Genomic DNA, 19,931 nt, shown 5'->3' with positions numbered 1-19,931 from the left:
TGATTGTTTTGTGTGTGTGTGTGTCAGCATTTGTGTGCTCACGTGACGGTTTGCTGGAGCGTATCTAAACATCTGTACACTTCTGTGTGTGTGTGTGCGCGCGCGCGTGTCTGTATATGTGTGTGTTTGTGCAGTCAGGTTAATTAAGATATAGAAACAATTGAATCTGTCTCTGGAAGATGGATAACAACAGGGAGCCACATTAATACTTAAAGCTGCTGCCATGGCAACACAGCTTGACTGGCAGTGTGAACAAAAAATGAGAGGCCTGCTACATACTCTCACACACACACACACACACACACACGAAGTATGCCCAGGACATCAACATGAAGGAGTGCAAGTGGTGTGTGTGTATGGATGTGTGTGCGCAGCCCCACACCCTACACAGTATTTAAATAAGCCATAAAGCACATGCACGCACACACAAGCACGCACGCACGCACGCACGCACGCACGCACGCACGCACGCACGCACACACACACACACACACACACACACACACACAGACACACACACACAGACACATATCCAGAATCAAATGTGACATGTGTTGGACCATCCCCAAAACGCAAGACAACGCTTCTACCACAACATTTTCAGTACCGACACACTGTTAGTGCTGTTGCTGTCAAACACATAATCCACCTATGATGTGCTGTATGGAACATTATGTGTATGTAATTGCACATGCATATGTTATCTGTACATCATGATGATGATTAATAAGAAATAATAAAGTGAATATTTTTATGATGATCAGTAAATATCAGCAGCCGTTGTACACAATCTAAATGAGGTCCTGTTCTTTTCCCCTCAGACACACACACACACACACACACACACACACAATACACACAGTATGCACAGACGATGTCACGGATCACATAAATAATGAAAAACATACACACACACACACACACACACAGAAGCTCATCCAAGGGGATGCTGAGTTTTGCTCAATATTTATTACCTGTTTCATTTTTCACTGTGACACTGTGTATGTGTGTGTGTGTGGGCCAACCAGCTCCATCTGTCACTCCAGGTGGCCACTTACACCTGGGCGCACACACACACACACACACACACACACACACACAACACACACACACACACACACACACACACACACACACACACACACACACACACATACACACACACACACCAAAGACTAACAAATGATCACTGATCCAAGGCTGGACAGAGAAACTGATTTTTTTCTCCCTTTTATTCCTCTGCACAATGATTAGTTCCATTTTTGCACTTGCTTGTTCCCTATGTACACTCACCACTTCCCTTCGCACACTCACTTGCTGCCTACACAAACTCACTTTGTACCGATGTAAACGTTCTTGTTCCTTTCACACCTGTCTCCTTCTCTTTACATGGCCACTTGTTCCCTATCTACATTCACTTGTACCCTTCGAACGCTCAATTGTTACCTATGTACACTCACTGGTGCCCTTCACACTCTCACTTGCTCCCTTAAACACAAGCAATTATTTCTCATGTCCACTCACTTGGTTCCTATAAATAATCGTCTGTTCACTTTACAAACTTTCTTGCTCCCTAAACAAACACACTTATTTCCTATGTATACTTACATACTTGTTCCTTTCACTTGTTTTCTTTACACAGTCAAGAGGCCCCTTTACACATTTTTCCATTCTCCATACACTCTGACTTTACATTTACCCTCTTTCCCTCACTCATTCCTGGTTCATTCCTTAACACACTCAGTTGTGCCTTTAACACCCCTAAATACACTTACCGTATCCACTCTAGTCTGCCTGTAGGGTTCCCTATTCATGCAACACTTAGTACCTCCATATTCTACAGACTCTCCATATATAGATGCACACTCCTTATGTTGCTTATGCGTTCATCCGTCATGTTTCTGTGTGTGTGACGTCAACAACTTGGCAAGTCGAGCAAAAGCCAAAAGTTGTTGCTCAGACATGAACAAAACTCATTTTCCAATCGTTCCAACACAACACGAATGTAGTGTTATTCCTTATGTGTTCCTAATGTTCCCAGACACACTGAACATTGGCCAGTAAACTGAAGGTAAACCGACCTGTTGGATGAACGTGTGCGCTCCGTTGGGGCTGAGCAGCAGGATGGCTCTGCGTAGTGTGTCTCTGTACCGGTTGAGCTCCTCGGTCCTCATGGTGGTGAAGAGGTTGGTGAAGACTCGGCTGATGTTCCTGTCCACTCTCTGCAGCGCGACGTCAACGCCTTGACGGGACGTCTGGTCCAAAAAGCCCTGCAGGCCGCGGATATCTGGAGGAAGAAAAGAGTCAAATATAAATCATTGCAAATGTGCTTTCAAGAAGAGTCTTGAAATCTGAAGATAGAGCACAGAGAGACACTGTTTAAGGAAGGGAATGGCTGGACATTTTTTACTTTTACATATTTCAAAATTCCCAACAGTTCCCAGAAGACTACGACTTGTTTTATTTGATATTAGATGAAGGTTCCCTAAGTTAATTTAATGTGGCTGGTGGAGTCAGTTTCTCAAGGACTGGAAACCTTTAGTATCCTGTCAGGATTTCAACCTCAACTCCTGGTGAAAATGAAACCTCCTGCATGTTAAGATCCACTGTTATCTCACCTCAGCCACTATAATGCTGAACTGTCAGAAAAAGCTTTTGACCTGACAGTTGAAATCCAAGGACTGTCTGGGAAAGATAATGAACATCGCACTCACTAGAGAGAGAACAGAAAAACCTTTCCTTGATAAATAAAGGCCAAAAAATTGATTGTGTTCAGAGTTGGTCATGGGGCGCTGAAGTCGTGTTCGTGACCAATCAAAACGAGGCAAAGAGAGACATTTAAGCCTGACGAAGAACAATGTGACAGAAGAACAATGTGACAGAACTGTGGCAAGTGAAGAATTCTTCTGCTAAACTGACTCAGTCCATCATCTGAAGTGTCCTCTACAAGGCAGCCAAGCTAAATAAAGACAACATCCGTTACATCACCCCCACCCACAAAACCTCCCCTTGTACCAACAACTTGTGCGTTTTTAATAATGTGTTGTGAAATAATCTCTGATAGTAACCAAGACAACATGTTTTCCACAACTGTCTCCATACCAACACTCTCTGGAACAGAAAACACCAATCTGTATTATAACATATGTTCCATGGCTCTACAGCTGTTGGCCTAATTTTAGTCCTGAACATATAGAGAAGGATTTCACTGGATGACAGGAGACTCAAGACAAGATAACGACGGTGGTTATTTGCTCACAAACCTGAAAATGGTCCATGGTTATGCTTATTGTACGAAACATGTAACTCTGACTCCTCAGATCATTGGAGATCATCCCATCAAAAGCCAACACTGTTCCCCTTGACCAAATCATTTTAGTTGTCGAAACCCAAGACACCTTAACCTTTAGGAAATGCTCATACAAGTTCTTTAGAAGTACCAACTTGGACTTGTTGGAAAAGAGGGATCCATGATTAAATGTCTTGCCTTTGTCATTGTGTTTATACCAAGAAAGCAATACTCCAAGTTGCAGTGTACCACCTTTTTATGGTTTGTCTCATCGTTAGTAATTGTATGTCCATACCAAATAAAGGAAGTTTTTATACAGCTCCTTAGTAGAAAATACTAAGGAGCTGTATAAAAACAACTTCATGGACAATGAATCTCTTCTGTTTCCTTCAACAGATGAGGTCCATCAGGATACAGGATACATCATGTATCCTGATGGACCTTAGTAGAAATACTAAGGAGCTGTATCCTGATGGACCTCATCTGTTGAAGGAAAGAGAATAATATAATATACTTTGATATAATAACAGTAAGATTTGTGTTGAGTTACTAAAAAGGGTAGATTTGCTCAACCTCCTGTTTTTCATTTGACTGGATGATTCATCTTCGGGAGTTATAACTCTCCTAGAATCAAACAATTTATTCATTTACTTTAAAGGAAATCCAAGGCTTACTGCAACTTGGGTTTGGTTTTGTATCTCTGGCCATCGGTTCTTTCAGTTGTGGAAACAATGAACTCAACCAAATAACTGCTGCAGTCTTTTTGATGTTAAAGGAATATCACTATCAATGTTTTGACATCGGAGCAATGATTTCAGTGAAAATACTGAATTTCAAAGCAAGAGAACCAACAGAGAAACCTCCACAAACAAAACACAATTTAAATATACCACTATTGTAAAAACCTCAAGGTACTTTCCTAAAAATAATACAAAAAAAAAACAGCTGACAGCTTTTGATTACTGACAACTTCTACCAGCTTTCTTGCTAATGACCACTGTCAGACTTGCAGCAGATTTTTCAGCCAGTGAGAAGCTGACTTGATTATTTGAAGCGAGCTGATGCACGCCCTCAATTACTGTTCAAAGCTCGGTTGATTCTAAAGTCTTTGTAGAAGCTGCTTTCATCTTCTCTGATGTTTGCGTGTCCTGTGGGTATATATTCCTGACCCACAAAAACAAACAGCCGGGCCAACAGCGCCCTTCAGGTAGATCAGAGTAGTGACAGTGGGTTTTTGCGGATGTCGCCATCCGAGCTGAGCGAGACCATTATCTTTGGCTTCACCATTGGAACAGACAGGATCGATCCATTAAAGAATATCGTTTACCTGAAGATTGCTTACAGACTCTTCTCCAAACTGCCAGAGAAGTTTCTTTTCCTGACATTCAGACAAGGCAGCTGTGTTGCGTTATGCTCTGTTATAGCTGGTGACAGGCTGTTTGGACTGAACATCTCTTCCCTTTTTTCCTCCTCTCCTTTCCCCTCCCTCCATCCTTCTCTGTCTATTAGCACTGACAGCTGGCTTGTACTGAGTCCTGACTGACTCCAACTGCCACTCTCTACTCCTACACCCCTTTTCTTACTCCAGCTGTTTCATCTCATCATCCCCATCTTTCCACTTTTTCCTGTGTCACTGGTTTTGTTCTCCCTTACATTTTCTGCCTATCCATCTGTCAGTCAGTCTTATCCTCCCACATCTGCAGTAAACTTCAGGGGAGAGAACATTTTCTCTCGTGGAACAATTGGATAAGCACATGACGCAATTTGATATTCAGAGCTGTGAGATTCACAGTTTCCCACTGATTTCAAAGGCACCACTGGAGGCAAAGCTCTGTGGGAAGCATTAGCAGCTGTCCACCTGCATTAGCAGGTGTCCGTCTGTCAACCTACCTTGTCAGTCTTTATCTCCTTTTCCTGGAAAACATGACTAAAAATGAAAAGAACCAAAATAACCAAACCAAGCTGCAGACTTAACACGTCCTACCTTCACTGTCAGCAAGGCACCAATATATAAGTATCTACAATTGCAATATACTTTTAAAAATTCTGGTGAGAGGTGCGACTGAATGTGAAGCCCTCTTGGCAGGTTTTATTTTGAAGGTGTACCAATGATATAGCCATTGGCATTCCCAGGTCACTGTCATGCATGGGTCTTCAAGCTAGGTAGCACTTGTTACAGACTGAGTTAAGGCTCAAACCTCCAGGAAACCAGTACATTTTAAATGGTCACCTCATCCTGCACGAGTAGGTAGCAACATGAATGTCAACTACTTTTTATTGAATCAATAAAAGCATCTCAAATACTAAAGGAATCCCAATGTTCTAGGTGAAATGCTTTCAAATCTAACTGTATTTTTAGTTCTCAATTCATTTTTTTTATTGGTTTTGTTACACCACTCACACGGACGACACTTTACATGCTGTGGCCTGTGGCTACGTTCCATAAACAAACTTTGTTGACCTTTTAACCACAGAAAAACACTGTTTTTAACACTAAATAACCATACGATGAAATGAATGTATTTTAGCACATGTTATAAAACATTAACCCCTTACAGGTGCCACAGTTTCCACTTTTAAAAGCTCTCTTTGTGTAATGTCCCATTCAAATGTTCTTTTTCAATTCAAGTTGTGTCGTATTAAGGAAGTGAAAAATTTGAATTTTATGGACTTTTGAAGCTGAAATTTTAACTTTTCACAGATTCAATCGTGTTGTGATTGTGAGCATGTGTGTGCTGTATAAAAATGCCATGATGACGTAATATGGTCACTAATAAACTTGTTTACTGAGGTGAAGTTACACAGCTTTGACACTGTAAACCAGGACAAGTGCAGCATCAGTGTGGAGAGCATGAACCACAGTAAAGGAGCCGCCTCACTCCATCATCCATACAAATGAACACAATACTGATATATTAACTACAAATGAAGGTGCCTCTTGTAGTGCTGACCTCACTGAGAATCAACAACGCTGCTGCAGCTTCACGTAGCTTTTTAGCTTCTTTTAGCTCTCTGATTAGGTTGCACATAAACTATGTGATAGAGACAAAACTCAACTCAGAGAAGAAGAATGCAGACCATCAGACCCCTACTATGATATTTTATGTTGACTTACATCGCCTTAATGATGGTCTGTATTATAGCTCTTTGGCTAAATCACATATGTTATTAGTTTTAGTTGTTCTTTAGTTGTAGAAGTCATTACTTACACTTCCTGACTCTATTATTACTTTGAACATATCATCTCTCAGACCCTGCTCTACATGCACCAACCATAATACATAACTGTGGAATATCATCATTATTAGCAGCATTAGTGTTGAATAATTCATCGCCACTGTTTTCCATCACATAACCAACATTTGCATCCATCCACCATCTACTTCGCTATCTCCTGCGCTCAGTGTATTTCCATTGATCCCGCTCTCTGCGTCTGTCACCACGTCTCTCCAGAAATCTGCTGGAAGAAATAATCCCTGCTTCTCCCGAGCTCAAGCACTGGAACAACACAAGTGGAAGGACTTGAAAGCAATTTGGCCGAGCTCCTCTCCAGTCACAATTTCTCATCAATTTCCTCAGAGCCCCTTTGAGCAAGGCACTGTGGGGGGACACGCTCCTTTCTCAGTTGGAAAAAAAAAAAAAACCCAGCACTTATCTCTATCTCCATCAGAGTCGCACCAATCTCTCTTCTGCAGTTGGCTGAAATTGGCAGGTAGTCCTCTGGCCATAGAAAATGCCTCAGATTTAATTTAGATTCACACGACATGAAAATATGTGTGGTGTTTCTCAGCTGCAGAAAATATTCACACTTCACACATTTGCTCTGTGCGGCTGTGCGGCAAATACACCTGGTATTTGCCTGTCTTGTAATATGTTAATTTAAATGTGAATTATGTATTTTGCAGTGTAACTGTTATCAGTCAATGTCAGTGCTCCTCCAGCTGAGCCTGACAAACTTATGCCATGTCCACGATCATCGCACCGTAGACCACACCGGCGCTTTAGCACGTTTCAGCCCAGTTACATCGAATAATATAAACTGTTCAACGTTTTTCAACGTAAATCGTAGTTCTATAAGGTCTTTAATCAGTTGTTCTTTTAATGAAGTGTTCCCCTTCTGTGGACATTTTTCAGTAGTCTGAAGTAACTTCCTGTTTCCTGTGTAAATTGTTTGTGTGCCATTACTGTATTTATTATATTTACTTACTGATGGCTGTGCAACAAATTGAAACTGAAGATTATAACGATTACCTCTAACTTTGAACATGTTTTCTTTGGCTTTTGAGTCCTTCAGGTTTTATTTTTTACTTTTAGCCTCTGTGTTTTTATTTTGTTTTTATTTCCTATGGAATAGTTAACTCATCTAAAATGCTATCTCCTTGCTTTTGTTTCCTTTTGACTGTTACTATGTCGTGTTATTTCTTTGTAATTAATTGTTCAGCACTTTGGTAAACTCTGGTTCTTTAAAATGTGCTTTATGAATAAACTTGAATTGATAATTTGATGATTCCGGTTTCAATACCTTCCACTGTGCTGTAAAATTCAACTGGGAAACCTTAGAGTTACCTATCCATCATGCCTGCTTTTACTGTTGTCAAAGTTAGATTATTTGTGTGTCGTTACGGTTACAAATACATGTTGATTTGAATAACCTGCTCTGTATTATTACATTAGGTGCAAAAATAACAACAGAAGTGACTGCTCACCAGCAGCTCTCTGTGCATCATGGGAATGCATCCAACAGTTGTTGAGATATTTCTGTTTAATTGTGTATCTTCCTGGAAAGTGTCAACTAGATAAATGCAGAATTCAGACTGGACGATATCAGCCCCATGATGGTAAACAATGGCACTGACATTAGTTGGGGTATAGTGAGTAGTCTTTATGACTCTGATCGCCTCGATGATCATCACAAAAAACAAAAACACATTGTAGTCTGACCTGACAGAACACAGATGGATTGTTCCTCTCTTACCACTCTCTGCTAATTTAACAGGTCAGAGTGTTCACTTAAGCAGATCTCAGATGAAGTTATAATGAAAACAAGAGGAAATCTAGAATTGGTTTGATTTAACTTGACCTTCACTGCTGATATTGTCAGTGTTTCACAGCTGACAACGACTTCTAATTATTTTTGTTCTGATTTCACAGTTTCACACTTGACACCCCAAAGAAAATAAAGCTCTTGTGACTCCAGACGCGAGAGCCTTCATATGACTGAGCTCTTCGGAGGAGAATCTCCAGCATTTGGAGCATTTCACTTGCATTGCAGAAGCAGGGAGAGCTGAAAAAGCTGCCACATTCAGTAGCTGACAGTTTTGGTTCAGGCTGCTCAACAACTGTCCTGCCCTACAAAACCGAAGACCCTGAATCTGTCAGAGCAGGAGATGAAATGTAACCTAAAACATTCAAAACCACAGCTTCTTTGTTAATACTTTACCCCCCTTATACTCCTGAAACATCTTGCATTAAATCAAAAACAATAATAGTCATAGTTGAGCAGACTAATAATAATCTTTTAAGCAGAGTAATTATAAATAATTTGAGTAGATTTGCAAGAATGAAAGCTGTATATTTAAATACTTAAACATCCATTATACAGGGAAAAAAGAGAGCGGTCCAGAGGCTGTCAGGACACTCGGGGCTCACGCTTTTAAGCTTTAACTGCTCGCCATCAGAAGCTTCATAGAAAGTGACATTTTCCTTCTGTTGCACTTACTATAAGTCATCCTGAATAAAGCTCTCTGCTAAATGTTTAAACTCTGACTCAGAGTGGAAGCAAGGTAGCACCCTCCAGGTATCTTTTCATGCTCCTGGCTTCTGTTTCGTCACTTTGGTTATGATTCACCGATCCAAAGGAAAAAAAAGAGGAGCTGAGAGGGACAAGGCTTCGCAGGAGACTCAGGACAGAAATACATTTGAAAGTTCAGAAAATGTCAGTGTGGTAAGAATTGAGAGAGGGGTGGGGGGGTGAGAGGGGGTGCAGTCACATCAATTCGAAGCATCCTCCTCTGCATCACTCCTCTCACATGCTTCATTTCTGACTTTCCAGCAGGGGACACAAGACTGCAGCAGCTTCTGAGACGGAAACTTAGAGGCCAGACGACAGATTTCCGGAAGGAGAGAGACATTTTGTTTTCTTTAGTTATTATTGCTGACTGAAAAGTGACTGAAATGACCCTAAAACTGGTTGAATTTTTTCACCTTGAGTCTCATCTGCACAACAAGGCAGATGAGAAAGCAAAAATCAAGTCCTATGAAAAGCTATTGAATTGCTATCGACGTCATCAAACACGGCTAAAGTTGAAATCAAGTTTCATCTTTTCTTCCGTGTAGACCTATTGTTAATTACAGCATGACATTACCACTGGCTGGAAGCTTCAAACCTCTCAGTTTTTAAATGGAGTCTTGAATAGGAACAAAGACAAATTGCTGGGATTTATTTCATTCAATTTTTCGATTTAGCTTAAATTCTAACTTTCTGTTCTCTGTCTATAACTGTTAGAGTTAAGTCGAAGTGTTGCACTAAATAATTTGTAGTCCGCCACAAATATTAAAACAAATGATTCTTAGAGCAAACCAACAAGAATTGATCCAAACTTAAACCCTCAGACAAACTGCCTGGGTCGACTCCTGACCCGCAGACCAAGGTCTGGTCCAGGTCCGGAAAACTTAATGACGGATTGCAGGCAGTTGGTGGGTCGGAGAAAATAACATCCACATTAGCTTATTTTCCATATTTCCCCTCTGGCGTGCATGAGAGATATTTCTCTTGAGGTCGTCAGTCCAACCTCACAGCAACTGTTAGGAAGCGAAAAGTGTGGGAGTGAAAGAAACAAGTGTAAAATCAAGATACTGGATGAACAGGAAGTTGAAAGTGAGGACACGGGAAGAATAGGAAGGTGTAATATTTCAGGACAGAATGAATAACTGCAGATGAGAGACGGTTCAGCTGATTATTTGAATCATTCTTGGACATCTTCCTCCCCTTCAATCAATCCTTTTTTCTCTCTTTTCTCAGCTCTCCTCCCTTAACTTCTTCTGCTGCTCTCATTATCTCACTGTGAGTCATCACACAGCTCTGACACCAGGACAAAAAGACCACACACACACAGTCACCCAGAGATTCAACCGTGAACAGCCTGACTGAAGAAAATGTCCAAGCTTCCCCTGACATTTTTAGAAATGCCTTCTATTTCTAAAACTGTTACTTTCTCAAAATGGAAGAAGAATATTTTAGTCTGTATTTGTGGAAAACATTAAAAGTATGCCGAGTTAGACATAAGCAGTTTCTATTTGCACTGTATCATAGATGTACAGACAGAGATCACTGGATCACTATGACCCTGAAGAAAACTTAAAAACATGAAGATTCTCAGTGCAGTTCTGCAGTAACAAGGAGCGTCTTTTTTGTGTCATTTCTAAATGGATTAATGGGCATTAGTTCACAGTGGACATTGGATATAATGACATTATTGAAAAGCATAAGTCGCCTTGAATCTAAAAATGTATCCGTCATGTCTGTCTGCTCAGGTTTGACAGAGTTATGACTCCAAAAAGAAGCGATGCACCGCACACAAAGGGTTTTAAACTACCCTCATTGCCTCCATGAGGTGCGTGTATCCACTGCTGCTGCTGCTGCTAACAGGCTGAACTACAATATTCAACTTTCTGCTGTTTGCACAACAATGGCATGCACCTCTCCCTTTCAGCTCATGCAGTATCATTGCCTCAAGTGTCTCCCTCCAACTGTTAGAGCTCAACTTATTTCACTGAAGCAGCTGCAAATGTGCTTTTTCTTTTTTGGTTCAACACTGAAAGTGAGTTCCCCCCCCTGGTGTGTCTCAACATGGCCGTGCCTGTAAATATTGATTAGTGGCACCCAACAGAGACTGGCTTCCTCTTCCATGGGTATGGATTAATTACAGGAGGAAGCCTGCGGGCTGCAAGTATTCATTAGTTCACAAGACAAAAGTTCTAATTAAAAAACAGACATGATAAAAAGTCTGGTCTGATAGAGATTTCACTTTTCAAAGCTTTTCACACGCCACCGCTGGTCTCTGTAGGATCATCTGCCCCAGGAAGAGACGGCTGCACTGTAAAACTTTCGCACTGAATCACTTCACTCTCCACGGTGCAGAAACTCTAAAACTGCAGGATGCAACTGAGCACCAGCACCTGAGTGTTTGTGCAGTTTCTAATGAAGGTGTAAGTTACCCTCCTGCACCTCACTGTCTCTTCCTCTGTCTACTCAGAATCTCCTGTCTCAATTATGAAACTGGATTTTGCAGCTAGGGCTGATCTATTGTAAATTATGCTTACTTTGCTGTATTCATGTCGTTTCATGAATCCACACAGCGAGAGGTGGCAATGAAACTGTTTAAGATGCAGTTCCTCCAATGGCCCCTAGATGTCTCCAAGAAAACTCCTATGTTTACAATTGGACCCTGCAAATCTTTAAAGGGAAACTGAATCAGACTGGATTTTTTTTTTTAAATAATTAAAGGAAGGATTTGTCACTGCCATGTTTGTTTACAACAGCATTGCTGGGTTATTACACATTTGTTTACCTTATCTGTCTTTTTTTTGTCTTTACTGATGAAAAAGACTAAACAGAGAACAAGAAGGAAAGATTTGATGAGGGATTCATTGGGGGCGGAGCTTAATGAATCCAGGTATTTCACCATCTTGAGCTGGATCTGGATCCAGCTTTCAGAACCCATCCCTAATGACGAATCTTCTCTTTCTCTTTGCAGTTTTCTTCATCATTGAAGACATGTTGACCAGTAGTTGATTCACTTCAAAACATCAAGTCTCAGTGAACACGGACCGTCTTCTTGTAAAGAATCTGATCACAGTCCAGTAGAAACTCCGTGTCTCCAAATATTTTCCTCCCCACAGAGAAAACTGGACTAGAGGGAATCCCTTCCCTGCGATTTAATTGAAAGCAGCATGTCTGACTCGGTTGTTTAAGCCCAACTTCCCTCTGCTGCGCTCCGGAGTGTGGAAATGCCTCGATGTGTGTTCTGTACTATTGTGTTTGATGTTACACATCCGTCTGAGCATATAGAGTGACCGTGAGCGCTAATGAAGCAGATTCGCTGAGGCGTGACACCGAAAGCAAATGCGAAGGAAGGAAATCTGCGACGTAGTGGGAGGCGTTTCACCGACAACTCGGTTAATTTATCACAAAGACGTCTGGAAAGAACATTTTAATCACCTACACACATCCTGAAGACGGCGAGGAAGAGTGGTGAAATTAGAGAGGGGGGATGCAAAATGAGGAAGAGGGGAACAGATGGAGCAAAGGGGAGAGAGTGTGTAGGTGTGTGTGGGAGGGGTGGAGGAAATGACAGAGGAAAAGAGTAAAAAAGTAAAGAAGGAAAAAAGAAACAGAGAGATGGTGTGTGTGTGTGTTTGTGAGGAGGAATAATTGAGCCTTTTTCATCCACATCGCCAATGACAGGTGTGACATTTAGCTTTGGACCACACACTCCTCCTGCTACACACGTGTGTGTGTGTGTGTGTGTGTGTATGTGTGTGTGTGTGTGTGTGTGTGTGGATGAGTGCTTTCTCTCTCTATTGCATATCCATAAAACACACACACCTGGTCTAACCTTTTACAGTCTGGTAACTAATGAGCAGGAAACAAAGATGGAGGAAAGCACTACAACACCCACACACACACACATACAGACACACACACACACACACACATATATGTGTGTTTACCGTATCTATGACAACCTGATTTGACCAAAAAGTTGCGCCTGTGAAGACAAATCAGTTTCCATCGAGCAGCAAACGTCGCCACCTCCCTCACACTCACACTCACACTCACACTCACACACACACAAACAAGGAACTTTAATGTAGTTGTGTCACATTACTTGACTTCTGAGTAATCTTGTTCTGAACAGTGTGAAGTTATCCATCGCGGCTTTCAGCCAAACTCTGCGCCTGAAATAGATCCGTAAGTGCAGGGTGTAAGATTTGTGTTGGTCAGTATCAAAGACTCAGCGGCTGCATGAGCACAAATCTAGATTTGACTCCTGATTGCAAAACCCACTAAAGTCATCACCATGGAGCAGGGCAGGAACAACACACAAAACTTCAGAGCTGCGAATAACAATTACTTTCATCAACAGTTAATCTGCCAATTATTTTCTCAAATCATTGAAACTTTAGATAGGCTATATCAGACGTCAGAGTCCAAGACAATGTCTTCATTTTGCTTGGATTGTTCAACTAACAGTCAAAAACCCAAATATGTTCAATTTACAATGATGTAAGAAAAAGAGAAGAAGGAAGTCCTCGCACTGGGGAAGCAGCCACCAACATCCAGGACGTTGATATTTGGTTGGATGTATTCAATGTCAGGACTACGTCTAATACCAGCGGCAGTCAGACGTAGGATACTGACAACAGCTGATGTTGATATTTTGTCAGTTTTCAAAATCCAACATCATCTGAACATAATCTTTTGGCGCTGTAATGGCGACAGGTGGAGAGGCGTCGTAGATTTTTATCTGTGGATTATTCTATATTGAACTGTTCTACACTAGCTGAGCTGCAGCTACTTGTTTGTTGTCTGCTCTGGTATTCATTTGTCCGCCTGTGTGTTTGCACTGACGTCACATTGATGTTCGATGCTGCCCGGACAACACAGATGAATTCAACAAAAAAAAAACGATCCATGCAGCAGATATCACGATTTGTAATCCCTAGGACAGGCCAAAACCATTTACTCCTACATTTCCCATAATGCAATATGAACTACACTCACATACACTTCTCCTTCCAGTTTGTGACTCAACTGATTGTTTGTTTCAGCTTTAATATTGATCTAAATCTTAAAATCCAGCACTGCTTGGACACAACCCACAGAATACCACCACGTACTTTTCTGTTACTGTGATTTTCCCTTTAAAAAAGGACCAATCATTTTTTTCCTGTGTCAAACGTGTCAGGCAGAAACATGTTCAGGCCACATTTCAATACCCATAAACCATTTTGATAGTTTCTTTTTTAAGCTACAGTGTCTGTTTGTTTTCTCCTCCTCCTGCTTTGTGTCCATGTCGGCCCACTCAGTGGTAGCTGGAGAGGTTCTGTTGTGAAAAACTGATATTATTCCGTATAATTTTGTTGAATATCATCACATCTCCTTTTTGAAGGAGAAGAATAGTTTCTCCATAATAATGCAGAGGACACACAGGCTGAATAGAGGGGTGTGAGGATTCCTAGTGAAACCTCCTCCATCACTATATACGACTGACTTACATTCAGCTGCTCTGTGTGTGCCGTCTCCGGGCCTCTCCACATCGACAGGTCTGATACTAACAAGGCCGATGTACAGTTTAACTGCCGGGGTTCTCCTCGTGATCAGAATATGATGGTGATGCATGGAACGTATAAAATGCTAATGCGGGGCTCCCCGACGTTCCTCGCTGCTCTGCTCCCACTCCCCTGCAGACCTGCCAAGGTGCTATGTAAATGAAGCCAATCAAAGGCCTGTGAGCGACTTTACAGCCTCCATCACAAACCCATCAACCCTCATCTGAGGCGTGCGGGATGAGCGCCGGCACTGCAGCATAAATAAAAAAACATCAGCCTCCTGTTGCTTTTTTTTCACATTCCATATATTAATGTTTTAGCTCTTTTGTTATTATAATTTTTTTTTTAATCAAAGGCTTTTGGGTTGATCCCCATCATGATGTATGTTGATGGCGGCCGTCAGCTCGGCCGTGACAATACAGCTGGATACTATTTCTCACTGCGACCGCAGGCAGAGGGAGGGCAAAGCCATCTAAACCAAATCTACACTCTACATTATTCATGCAAAACAGTTTACCACACTTTAAGGCCCACTTTAATCTTTCTGACATAAATGCAATGCAGTGTTGTCAGGCTGAGAGCCGGCGGACTGGACTGGAAGAGCTGCAGAGGCTAATCTGTCTGTCTCTCTGTCTATCTATCTACTGCAGTGCTGTCTGGAAGACAAAACACAATCCAGCCCAAACTTCCACCAGCAAACTGCCGCAAACTAAAAGACTCCAACCCCGATCAGAAAGTGCCACATGTAGCATTATCATTATCAAAGGCTGGCGTCCAGAGGTCGGGACAGGTAACAACCACCTATCGAGACTGAACAGTCAAACATCAGCTACAGTTAGTTTGATCATCACAAGCACATCCACTCACCTGGACAGCAAATCAGTGCAGAGACACATCACGAACCTTAAACCAGGTTCATGTTCAGGTTTCTAGTCACTCTGAGTTTCTGACTTTTCTCCCTAATTGCACAACAACCAGAGCAATCGGTGGTGATGAGCCTAATTTTAAGATCCAACGCTGGAATTTAGCACATGACTTTAATTCACCACGTCTGAGATAATAAAAGAACAAGACAAAAGTTTATTTAATCTCATCTGCACAAATTAGTCCTTTTAATCTCATTTTGGCTTTTCATAATCTTCTGTGTCTTATCACTATGGAAATAAACTGCAGGCTCATAACAGCTGGTAATTGGCTATAATAACCAACAGATAACAGACAAAATGAGTCTGAATGGGATAAAGATAATATATTTATATATATATAAACATGACATTTACAGATGATTTCATAAACTGTTTTTTGTCCAAGCAAAACAAAAGAGTAAATTCAATCATTGGTGTCTGCAGATCTAAAACAAGATCAAAGTTCAAAATGAAAACTGTCATAATATTCAATTTACTATCAGCAGTCTGACACACTCACAACCTTAACATTACACTGAACTGGTGGCGTAGGATTCTCATACTCATTGGATCACTGTGTTTCAGTGTGTGTGTGTGTGTGTGTGTGTGTGTGTGTGCGTGTGTGTGTGTGTATAAAGTGGTGGCCACAGCTGTGCTCATCCAGGCGATTCATGCTGCCTGGAACAAGGCAGGGTACAGTAAAAGTGCAATGTAGGACATGGACAAATTTGTCCCCCTTTTGACGAGCCTTTTATTTTTTCCTGTTTCCAGGCTCAATAACGAAGTCTGAGAGTTTTTAAGATGCTGCCTTGATCACTAATTCTGATCAAAATGTGCCAAAGTTGTTTATTGTGTTTCAGTGGATACCACTTTACAAAAAGACGACGCTTATAAAGGATTTACAAATGGTTTATAATGACGTTGTTAATTCAGTTGTTAACATTTTATAAAGAATAAACAAACAATTATAAACAAGTTATAACACAGTTTTCGTACATTAATGCAGGCTCACTATTTGGCAAGATAAAGTTAATGCTAAACTCATTAATCTTACTAATGAGTTACTATCATTTATAACTGTTAAAAGGAGCCTTATAGTCACTTATCAATAGATCCACCTGTCAACACGAGCTGAAGAAGCAGAAGAGAAGCAATAACACAACTTAACATGTCGGGTCGATTAAAGAGATATGTTGATTAAGGAGTTACTTCTGTAAATTGATTTTTAACAACCCGCACAGCTGTGTTGATCTCATCTGTCACTAGTAGCTAGTAATGAAGGAGGATGACGTACGCATTCTTAATCAACGAGACCATCAACCGACCCTGTCTCCCGGAAATCATGTCCATATCCAAATAAACTGCTTTCCCAGTTATGTTGTGGTAATTGTGTGATTATGTTTTAATGTGTAGTTGGGACCAGTTTTATATTTAAATCTCTGCTGTTAAGACGTCGTCTGGTTTTAAGTTAAATGTCTTTTGACTTGCACGTGACCAAATCACTGCTCACTGTCAGGGATCAAACCTGTGACCTTTTGGTTACAGGGCCAATTGTCTACCTGCCAGAACACCTCATCGTGTCCCATCATCTCTAGCTTTTATTAGCTGGTTGACATTTCAGTCACTGATGTGCTATTGGACAAACTGTCAGCTGCTGTTTGAAAACAGCCCTGAATAATAAACTCCAGGCTCGCGTGCAGCGATGGAGCGTTTTGTCCCTTCTGTGACCCCGTAGCGAGTGTTTGTGTGAAGCCATGTGCTTTGTTTGAGTCGGTAAGACCTCTGTGTCTGTGTTCATATCAGCGCCAGCAGAGTGGATCAAGTGCTGAGTATCTAGAGGATGAGGAGGATTTAGTTTGTCAACTGTGTATGTATGGATTTACTGTATGCAGACGGGCACACTGTAATAAAACATTGACTTTGACTGTATAGACGTGACTCTACGGAAGCCCGGAGGGGACCGAAAGCTCTTTATGGACCACATGGTATGGATTTGATCTTTGAATGTCAAGCACGAGAAACTGGACTCCTGACATTTTACACTGACTTGTTTATTTATTTATTTATTTTTTGTTTTCATTGATCTTACTCACAAACGACATTTTCAGCACTTAAGGTTCAAGCATTAGATTTATGACACACATTGTACATTATATGATGATGTGCATGTAAAACTGTCTCCACAAATGGACACAGCAGTTGCAGAATGTGTGTGAAGGAGGAGTTTGCACTTGTTACTATATGAGACAATAAAAAGGGTGTGACCCTCGATCGACCACCAACGTATTGGACACTCTCTCTAAAACTGTACTGACACAGTGAATTTTCACAGGCAGATGAAAAATGAGTCTAGACTTGTTCCGATACTAGTATCAGAAATGCGTCTGATGGGGCCCAGCATAATTGATGTGGTATTGACGAGTGCTTGCGTCTATCCACTGATGAGATACCACGTACTTTATTAATAAACCTTCTAGTTTCACACCCAGATAAAGTGAAATTTTTTCTGAAAACAGTAGCCTCCATCAGGAAGTTATGCTGCGCGGCCACTGGCAAGTGCTGTTTTAGAGCGGAGAAGAAGAATGATGTCCTGCTAAATAGTGTGTTAAGTTAGCCGTTAGCAAAAACATTAGCAATGTGGCAACGTGTTACACTGGAACGTCCCACCAGGAAAAAAGGCGACGTGTCCAGGCTGCTAGGCTTTCATTTGGAGGGGTTGGGACTAGAGCAGGAAGTGTTATCTATTCCTGGATTTATTTTTTTATGGCTGACAGTCAAATAAGATAATAAAGGAAAGATTCATGTATCTGTTCATGTTTTACAAAGGGTTAAACCCGAGCCGCGCCACAGAGCAATGACAGCGATCAGTACACCAGAACATCTCTGCACGATTCCCCTACAGCATGAAAGCTCAACGGCTGGAACGACTGAGACAGAGGCGTCCGGAATGGTTTACACTTTCAGCTGAAATGAGCTTTGACCCAAAATATGTCGACTTCCGTGCATCTGGAAAGAGAAGCAGGCATTTTACTCTCAAGAAAAAATGAGTTAAAGTACACTCTCTCAAGCCGAGTTCCTGAAATTACTACTTTCTGATCCTTCACATGGGAGAAAATATACACCAGAGGACACCCGATGAGAGGAGTTCATTCTGTGATTATTCACGTCCTGATGTTGTCAGGTGGGTGCTGTGTAGAATTACTGTGCCCTGCCTGCAGCGAATAATTTATTCTTGCACGTTTTGGTCTAGATCCCACGCAACACTGCTGCATAGACAAGCCTCTTACAGTATACAGTATGTCCCTCTACCGACACAGTGCACTGTATTTTATGTATTTGTTTGTTGAAATGAAATGCTGGTGTTTACCGTGGGAAAATCTCTTCCAAGGGAAACAGCAAATCCTCCAACAAGTACATCTAAATGTGCTGTTTCTCCTTCACAAAAATGTCTCATGTGAGTTGTTTTTTTTTTTTATTGTTCCGCTGCCACCTCTTATCAAAGTTTGGCTCATTTTAGAAACAAATCAAAGCGCAGGTTTTCGTGTGAGCAGTGCTCCTGCCTGTCATTCAAACTTCCCTAATTCCGTGAATTAATTAAAGTCATCTGCTGCTGTCACTTGGCTCAGGTGCAAATATGCCACGTCCAGATTTAATCAAAAAAAGTTGAGATTCATTTCAGATCATTTTGTAGATTTTCCTCTTGTTTGATTTGTGTGTGCAGCTGCTCTGACAGAGCTGAATGGTCCGACCCGAGAGGGGCACGCTGCTGTAATTGGTCACAGTCGTTGACGCGTGGTGCCCTTTTCAAATGAGACGCCGCAGCCGGCCTCGTGTTGCTCCCTCGTGGAGTCCGATACTCCGTTATTACGTTTGTATTTATGCGGGGGAGGTCTTTTGCTGAGTGTGCACACGTCTGGAACTCTTAGTAAAGGTTGGGGAGGCTGAAATAAAAGTGTTTTTAAATATTAAAGCTCTGCTGATTGTTGTGTAAGAGAGGCTGATTATTTTTCTGTGTTGGCTGCGGCTTTTCCAGGCCCAAGTTTTTGTGCTGTGACTTGTTGTTGGTCTCTTTACTGTTGCAGTTGATTAAGGAGGGGAGTGTGGTGCCTCCACACCCACACAGGCCTAGAACAAACTGGTGCTGGGAGAAGGTTTATTCAGACCTCACATGACTACAAAAAAAAAAGAAAGAAACTTGATGTTAGGGCGTATGGAGGAAATGTCAAATACATATTTAAAGATGCTAAATGAGTTTCTCATCGTTTATTTTTTGTAAGGCTGAGGGGAGTATCACTCACTCTCATTAGCACGTTGTCAGGGCCGCTGTGTAACGGGCATTGTGTACAGCGAGAAGAAGCCAACACAAACAAAAGCGTCCCGTTAAGACGAGGAGTCCGTGTAAC

The 19,931-nt window shown here is 41.4% G+C and overlaps 1 protein-coding gene across 3 annotated transcripts in view; it reads right to left on the bottom strand.

Moving 5' to 3' along the window:
* Nucleotides 1-19,931, bottom strand: part of grid1b (glutamate receptor, ionotropic, delta 1b) — a 522,039-nt gene that overhangs the window by 176,140 nt on the left and 325,968 nt on the right. For all 3 annotated transcript variants that reach the window (XM_056365959.1, XM_056365958.1, XM_056365957.1), the window contains exon 4: nucleotides 2,082-2,287. In XM_056365959.1, coding sequence (XP_056221934.1) covers nucleotides 2,082-2,287 — 206 coding nt within the window. The remainder of the gene's footprint in view (nucleotides 1-2,081; nucleotides 2,288-19,931) is intronic.

This window comes from Seriola aureovittata, chromosome 21 (genome assembly GCF_021018895.1).
Source record: "Seriola aureovittata isolate HTS-2021-v1 ecotype China chromosome 21, ASM2101889v1, whole genome shotgun sequence".
NCBI lineage: Eukaryota > Metazoa > Chordata > Actinopteri > Carangiformes > Carangidae > Seriola > Seriola aureovittata.
Note: the sequence above shows the minus strand (reverse complement) of the source record. Positions and strands in the feature narration are given on the sequence as shown.